General features: G+C 42.3%; 1 protein-coding gene across 1 annotated transcript; it reads right to left on the bottom strand.

The window, feature by feature from the left end:
* Positions 1-1,541: 1,541 nt before the first annotated feature.
* On the bottom strand, positions 1,542-8,552 carry LOC147002687 (uncharacterized). Its single transcript, XM_085843373.1, has 3 exons — positions 8,315-8,552; positions 2,678-3,456; positions 1,542-2,497 (listed from the first exon to the last, which is right to left on the bottom strand). The coding sequence occupies exons 2-3, from the start codon at positions 2,967-2,969 to the stop codon at positions 2,172-2,174; spliced, it is 618 nt and encodes a 205-aa protein (XP_085699499.1). The 5' UTR covers positions 2,970-3,456; positions 8,315-8,552; the 3' UTR covers positions 1,542-2,171.
* Between the last annotated feature and the right edge of the window lie 313 nt (positions 8,553-8,865).

An 8,865-nucleotide genomic window follows, 5' to 3' on the forward strand; every position in this document is an offset into this window, starting at 1 on the left:
TTTCCCTGATGATAAAGGATGTTGAACATTTTTTTTCAGGTGTTTCTCAGGCATTCCATATTCCTCAGTTTAGAATTCTTTGTTTAGCTCTGCACCCCATTTCTTAATGGGGTTATTTGAATTTCTGGAATCCAGCTTCTTGAGATCTTTGTATATATTTGATATTAGTCACCTATCAGATTTAGGGTTGGTAATAATACTTTCCCTATCTGTGGGTGGCCTTTTTGTCTTATTGACAGTGTCTTTTGCCTTACAGAAGCTTTGTGATTTATTGAGGTCCCATTTGTCAATTCATGATCTTACAGCACAAGCCATTGCTGTTCTGTTTAGGAATTTTTCCCCTGTGCCCATATCTTTGAGACTTTCCCCCACTTTCTCCACTATAAATTTCAGTGTCTCTGGTTTTAGGTGGAGTTCTTTGATCCACTTAGACTTGAGCTTTGTACAGGAAGATAAAAATGGATCAATTCACATTCTTCTACATGATAACTACCAGTTGTGCCATCACCATTTGTTGAAAATGCTGTCTTTTTTCCAGTGGATGGTTTTAGCTCCTTGTCAAAGATCAAGTGACCATAGGTGTGTGGGTTCATTTCTGGGTCTTCAAATCTATTCCATTGATCTACCTCTTTGTGCTGTACCAGAACCATAAAGTTATTTTCACAATTGCTCTGTAGTACAACTTGAGGTCAGGCATGGTTATTCCATCAGAGGTAGTTTTATTGTTGAGAATAGTTTTTGCTATCCTAGGTTTTTTATTATTCCAGATGAAATTGCAAATTGCCCTTTCTAACTCAGTGAAGAATTGAGTTGGAATTTTGATGGAGATTGCATTGAATCTGTAGATTGCTTTCAGGAGGATAGCCATTTTGACCATATTAATCCTGCCAATCCATAAGCATGGAAGATCTTTTGATCTTCTAAGATCTTCTTCAATTTCTTTCTTCAGAGATTTGAAGTTCGTATCATACAGATCTTTCACTTCCTTAGTTAGAATCACACCAAGGTATTTTATATTATTTGTGACTATTGTGAAGGGTGTTATTTCCCTAATTTCTTTCTCAGTCCATTTATCCTATATGTAGAGAAAGGCCATTGATTTGTTTGAGTTAATTTTCTATACAGCTACTACACTGAAGCTGTTATCAGGGTTAGGAGTTCTCTGGGGAATTTTTAGGGTCACTTAAGTATACTATCATCTGAAATTGTGATATTTTGACTTCCTCCTTTCCAATTTGTATCCCCTTGATCTCCTTTTGTGGTCTAATTGCTCTTGCTAGGACTTCAAGTACTATATTGAATAGGTAGGGAGAAAGTGGGCAGCCTTGTCTTGTCCTTGATTTTAGTGGGATTGCTTTTAGTTTCTCTCTATTTATTTTGGGGTTTTTTTTGTAATTCTTTTTTTAAAATTAGGTATTTTCTTCATTTTCATTTCCAATGCTATCCCAAAAGTCCCCCATACCTTCCCTGTCCTGCGCTATTCCCGTCCCGCAGGAATGCACACAAAACACAAGTCAAGACCTTTCGTGGTTACACTTTATTCATAATCGTGAGGTAGAACAAAGAAGGATAGAAACGTGTTGCTATATATACCCACAGGTGTGACGTGTTAATACTACTGGCGGTTCCACCCACAGTCTCAAATGTCCCAGGGGACGGACTAGTGACTTGGCAGGCATTTGCTCCGGCACATGCGCACAATGGAGCTTAGCACCATCTAGTGACGGCACGTATTATCACGGCTTCCTACATCTCCCCCTTTTAGTTATAATAAAACAAGGCTGGTCTAGGCAATGCAGTTATGTCCATCTACTGTGGCTCCTGTTTTAGGTCGTTCCTCCAATGTCACAGCCTTACCTGTCGTTGGAAAACCCTATCGCCACCGGGCCCCGTGCCTTAGGTTGGTCTGTGCATGAAGAAAGTTGCCCGTCTTTGGATACTGCAGTACTGTGTGACAGTGACTAGGGCGAACTCTAAATGACCTAGGGCGAACTCTACAAAAGAGGCCAGCCAAAAAATGAATTAGTGGGGAAATCATGCTCATCCCATCGTGTGCAATGAGGAAACCTCAGCGATGTAAAAGGCTGATCAAAGATCAATGAGTCTCTCTCATTCCAGTGCAATGGATCCACAGATCCTTGGAATGTAATAGCAGAGAACTCAGATGCCAATCAAGTTCTGAGCATGGATAGCCAAATATCAGAAGAGGTGCCTTGCTCTATGGCAGCAAGTGCTTGAGCAATTACCACCTTGTCACGTCTCTGTTGAGATCTGAGTTTGCAAACCAGCCATAGTAAAAACACTAATCCACAACACAGGGCTGCCCCAAATAGGCCTACTCCCACCCATTCCTTAAAATATGAGAATGCAGAAGACATCCAGGAAGTAAGTCCTTTGATTCCATCAACCAATGACGGGTCCACGCGAGTGGAATTAATCGCCATCACTGCTACACATAGCGCCTCAAACTTTTCATCAAATCCTTCAGACCAGTTTCCTGTAAGAAACAAAGACAATTCTTTAGATAGATTAGCTGCACGCATCCAACTTTCATATTGGACACTAGTAATACATAAGGCTCCTGATTTCTTATCACAGCCAAGCTGTGCCATTTGGAGCAGAATTTCCAGCCTTTCCTCCACCAGATCAATGCGCTGGTTCACTATCATTAGCCCACCTTTTAATTGGGCACTGAGCACTGAATGTTGATCAATCGCATCTGCCACAGAGGAGGACAACTGCTCGATAGTTGTGCTTGACTGGACTGATGTTGTCATAGCAATTCCAGCAGCCGTAGCTGCCACCGCACTGGCAGCTATTGCCACCACAACAGCTGCAGTGATGCCAAAGTCTCGCTTTTGCCTGAGCAAAGATACGGTGGAAGGAGTCTCCACAGGGACAGGAATCCATCGTGGAATCTTGGCAAGCATTGCACGGCTGGCCCACTTAAGGTTCCAGCATTGCGCCATCCAGCAGGTTTCATTAGTACAGGATTCAAAGGATCCGTTAGAAAGAATAAACAAGAAAGGGGTGTACACACAAACTGGAGTATATGGATAATTAATTTGTTTTACCAGGGTCTTATTAAGTCCAGTGATTTCAGTAGTAGAATTTTGATAAATGGTTCTATCAGGTAATAGAACTTGATGAAACTGAGCAAATTTTGAAATACCAGTAAAAATCGCTTTTCCAGCAGCTCCTCCTTGGAGGAAAACCAAGGGATTAATATCTGTACAGCTACCATTAATCCCACAAAGTACTCATTTATGAAAAGGATGCATTTTAAAGTCTTGTATGAAAAGTCCCTTTTTCATAGCAAATTTACTAGGAACCCAAATCCACAGAGGCAGCACGAGGGCTAGAGGTAGTTTCCAAGGGATCCATCCGGGAGTCATTTTCACGTGTCAGAATTCTTCATGTCAGTCGTTTTGGCAGCCAGAATGGGTTGTCTTCTTCCTGTGGGAAAACACAAACAGCTCCCCTGGATCTTATCAATATAGGATCCGGGCCTTTCCAGAGACCAGTCAAAACATCTTTCCATTTTACCATCTCTTTTGGCCTGTCAGGCTCTGAACAATGACGTTCAGCTGCAGTGTGGCCTTGAGCATCGAGATTTAAAAAATTAAGAGTGAAGAGTGCCATAGAAACAGCTATTCTTGGTACTGGGGGTAGAGCCTCCTCGACTTCCCCCTTTTGTTTAATTAAGTAGGACTTGAGAGTACGGTGAGCCCGTTCCACAATGCCTTGCCCTTGAGGATTATATGGGAGACCAGTCAGATGAGTCACTTCCATCTAGCGACAGAACTGTTGAAATTTTTGAGAGGTATAAGCTGGTCCATTGTCTGTCTAAAGGAGTTTGGGTTTTCCCCAAGCACTCCATGCCTCGAGGCAATGTTGTATAACATGAGAGGCTTTTTCACCTGTTAAAGGTGTGGCAAACATTACACCAGAGCAGGTGTCAATAGAAACATGTAAATATTGATTTCTCCCAAAGGAGGAAACATGCATGACATCCATTTGCCAGACCTGTAATGGCCTGATGCCACGAGGGTTTATTCCCACATGAGGGACAGGTAAAAATTCACAGCAATTCTGACATTGAGTAACAATTTCTCGAGCTTCTTTTCTAGTTAATGCAAAGCGGTGACGTAAAGTCTCAGCTGTCACATGAAAGCGCTTATGAAATTCTTTTGCTGCTTTTGCCTGGGAAGACAGAGCAACAGCTATAACCTTAGTGGCTTTATCTGCCAAATCATTTCCCAGAGACATAGGGCCAGGGAGGCCTGAGTGTGCCCTGACATGAGTAATATAAACAGGGAATCTTCTATTTAATAAGACAAATTTTATTTGTTGAAAAATATTGGCAACTTTGCTAGAGGATTTTATTACACCAGCTATCTCAAGAATATTAACGGCATTCACTACATAGGAAGAATCTGATACGATGTTAAGCGGTCCTGGGAATGCTTTAAGAACCTCCAGTACCACTAAACATTCCACAATTTGGGGTGAGGTTTCATTATATTGCTTAGTTACTATCTCATTATTTACCACATAAGCACCTATACCAGTTTTTGATCCATCAGTGTATACCACTATCCCATCTGTAAGTGGGTCCTTAGCTGTTACTAGTGGAAACACTATAGCCTGATTCAGGGCAAACTGTAAAATTGGATGTTTTGGATAATGATTGTCAATCTGTCCTGAAAAGGAGGTGACTAAAACTGCCCAATCATTAGATGTGGCTGCCAAGGTTTGAACTTGTGCAGCAGTATAAGGTACAATTAGGATTTTAGGATTTTGTCCAAAGTGGGTAATAGCTGCTTTTAGGCCTTTAAGGGCAAGCTGTGCAACTGCATCAGGATACCAATCTATTATTTTAGCAGGAGATGCATTTGGATGAACCCACAATAAAGGTCCATTTTGCCACAAAACTGCGGTTGGCAACTGGACTATCTTAAAGACACACAAATCAAAAGTTTGTGACTCATCAATGCATTGTAATTGAGCCTTTTGCAAAGCTTTTTCTACTGTCTGCAATGCCTGATTGACAGCAGGATTAAGGGCTCTAGGGAAGGAGATATGAGAATCCCCTTCCAAAATATCAAATAAAGGTTTTAACTCAGCAGAGGAAATCTTTAAAAATGGTCTGAGCCAATTAATATCTCCCAATAATTTTTGGAAATCATTTAAGGTGTGTAAATGATCTCTGCGAATCTCTAATTTTTGAGGAACAATTTTTTCAGGATAAATGAGTGTTCCTAAAAAGGGCCTATATGAGCAACTTGCACCTTTTCAGTAGCCACCTGCAATCCCCATTGCCCTAACGTTTTTATTAATATAGGGTATGCTTTTTGCAATAACTGTAAATTTTTATGGCAAAGGAGTATGTCATCCATATAAATTGCTATGAGTAGAGATGGAAAATGATTTCTAACTGATTTAAGTGCCATTTGCACGTACAGTTGACACATGGTAGGACTATTTGCCATCCCCTGAGGTAGACCTTCCATTGGTATCTATGATCAGGCTCTAAATGATTAATGGCTGGGATGGTAAATGCAAATCTTTGCCTGTCTTGAGGACATAAAGATATAGAAAAAAACAATCTTTAATATCTATAATTATAATTTCCCGATTTTTAGGTAGTGCAGAGAGCAATGGAAGCCCTCGTTGAACTGGCCCAAACAGGCGCATTTGTGCATTAATTGCTCTAAGATCATGTAATAAACGCCATTTGCCAGATTTTTTCTTAATTACGAAAATAGGTGTATTCCAAGGTGAGGTAGAGGGCTCTAAATGACCTAAGCGTAGCTGTTCAGAGACCAGTTTTGTGGCTGCTTCTAATTTTTCAGAGGATAGATGCCATTGAGGAACCCATACAACTTCCACTGTAAGCCATGGTATGGGCATGGAACCCTCAACAGCTGATCCTAGAAAAAACCCAAGCCTTGTCTTCCATTATTACCTTTTTGAGGAATAGGTTCAAGTCTACCCTGCTCTCCTTTCCCTAGTCCCTTTCCCTCTTTATAGCCCATTTTCTTCATCATTTGAACAGCTTGTGGTGAGTATTCATTAGTCAAGGTTATTCCCATTGCCTGTAAGATGTCTCTCCCCCAAAGATTAACTGGGAGTGGTAAGACATAGGGAGTGAATCGTCCCGTTTGACCTTCAGGTGCTTGCCAGCTCAAGGAGCGAGAGCTGATAGTGGGGCAAGACTGATATCCTAACCCTTGTAGTGAATGTGATGACTGAGTAACGGGCCAAGCTTTTGGCCACCAGTGGGAGGAGATGATACTTTTATCTGCTCCTGTATCCAAAATCCCTTTGAACTGTTTCCCTTCTATAACTAACTCGAAGGATGGCCTGGAATCAAGAGGCATTATTAAGTAAGCAGAATCATTGCCAGTAGAGCCAATTTCTCTAGCAGCTTGAAGGACACCAGAGGAGGGGGAGTAGCCATGTAGGCTTGGCAAGATTATTAGCTGAGCTATTCTATCTCCTTGTGATATAGAAAAAACACCTTGAGGACAAGAACAAAGAACTTGAAGTTCCCCTTCATAGTCTTGATTTACGACTCCAGGGTGAACAGTGAGGCCTTGTAAAGTAAGGGATGCCCGGCCCAGTATCAGGCCGACGCTTCCAGATGGCAGAGGCCCTTTGTAGTCAGTGGGAATGGGCTGCACCCCCACTTGCTCTGCATTCCCGTGTGGCTTGTTCATAAATCAACTGTTCCACTAACGGCATTGCCTGTTCAGGATCTCCAAAGATTCTGCCTGCTGCCTCTGTCATCCTAGCTACAAAGTCTGAGAATGACTCCTGAGGATTTTGTATGATTTTTGTCAAGTATCCTCCAGCTTCTCCCTTTCTGGAAAGTGCTTTCCACGCCTTAATGGCTGCAGTGGAGATTTGATTGTATGCTCCCCAATCATAATTCGTCTGATTATTAACATACTGCCCTTGTCTTGTTAACAATTCAAATGTCCAATTTCTCTGATCGCCTTCAGCAGTGGCATTGACTTTTGCCTGCGTCTGAGAAGCGTCATGCCACAGCACCTTCCATTCGATGTACTGCCCCATATTAGGGAGTGTAGCCTTCACTGTTGTCTGCCAGTCTCCTGGAGTCATGGCCAAGGTCATAAGCCTTTCAACTTGAGATATGGTAAAATTGGCACTAACTCCGTAATTACATACAGACTCAGCAAGTTCTTTTATCTGAATATACTCCACAGGTGCATGTACTCGCCCTCCATCAGCAACTTCATAGACAGGGAATGCCTGATAAAGTTTTTTCTTTTCCTCCCTGGAGAGGAAAGAATCAGAAAAATTCTCCACATAAGGTGGAGGAGTATTGAGACCAGAAGGCCTAGAGGTGGCCTGCTCTGTGTCCCCAGTAACTTTTAATTTTTTCTCTGATTTCTTTACTTGCCTTTCTTCTGGATATCTTTCTTTTTTATAGTGAGCTGTCTCATATTCTAACTCTTCTTCCTCAGAGGAGCTAAGCTCTTCTGTTTTTGTCTCATATTCTAACTCTTCTTCCTCAGAGGAGCTAAGCTCTTCTGTTTTTAATCTATCAAGCTTTAAAGCCTCCAGTTCCTTTACTGGATAAAGGCTTTTCTTTTCCTGAACTTTCTCCTCTTCTTTTTCCTCTCCCTGAGAATTTATTCCCAAACCTTTCACTTCCTCAGATCCAAGGTCTTTGGAAGGGCTTAACTTTTCACGTGCACATTTCCTTTTTTGAGCTCTTAACCTATGGTCCCGCTCCAATTCTGGCATACTGTCTTGTAATTCTTCCAAAATCCCTTGTACTGTCCTGACATTTGAAAGACACTTCTCATCTTCCAGGCATGTTTTCACTAGTTTCCATAATGCCATTGTCCCTATCTTTAATTTCCCATTCTGTTGTTCCTTAATTAAGTCTTCCCTTAATTTCTCCCAAGAGGTAGGTGTTAATGATCCTGAACACGCATACCAAGGTGAGATACGTTCAATTTCCTTAATGAATGTTTGTAGTGTTTTTGTAGATACTTTTATGTCACGTTGTTTTAAGACAGACTGCAAAGCTGTAATCACAGAATGTGAAGTTCCCATACTGCTCCTTTATATACAGGAGAGCTTAAGTACAGGACAAGCACCGCGGCTTATGTACATCCGTCAGAGCGTGCTTAGCAGCAGTCAAAATTCAGAACCACCTCTGGTGAGTGTAGGAAAGAACCGGGAGGTATAGGGTTAACACCACCAACACGAGAACAAAAGCTTCCAGTTACAGGGAGGGATTAGAGAGATCAAAGCCAGTATGTCTTTTGGAGCTTACCTTCCACCACTTTCCGGTCTTCCTCCGATGTTGTGGGAGGGGTTCTCCTCTGGCCACCGCGCGTTGGTCAGGCGTCTTTTTCCCGGGATTTCGGCAACAATTTGTCCTGTGCTATTCCCGTCCCGCAGGAACGCACACAAAACACAAGTTAAGACCTTTCGTGGTTACACTTTATTCATAATCGTGAGGTAGAACAAAGAAGGATAGAAACGTGTTGCTATATATACCCACAGGTGTGACGTGTTAATACTACTGGCGGTTCCACCCACAGTCTCAAATGTCCCAGGGGACGGACTAGTGACTTGGCAGGCATTTGCTCCAGCACATGCGCACAATGGAGCTTAGCGCCATCTAGTGACGGCACGTATTATCACGGCTTCCTACACTTCCCCTCTTCCACTCCCCTCCCCCCCCCCACTACCACTTCTTGCCCCTGGCATTCCCCTGTACTGAGGCATATAAAGTTTGTAAGACCGATGGGCCTCTCTTTCCAATGATGGCCAACTAGGCAATCTTCTGCTACATATGCAGCTAGAGACAGGATCTCCAGG

This window comes from Mus caroli, unplaced genomic scaffold (assembly GCF_978045245.1).
Source record: "Mus caroli unplaced genomic scaffold, Mus_caroli_1 scaffold_9, whole genome shotgun sequence".
In the NCBI taxonomy this organism is placed as follows: Eukaryota; Metazoa; Chordata; class Mammalia; order Rodentia; family Muridae; genus Mus; species Mus caroli.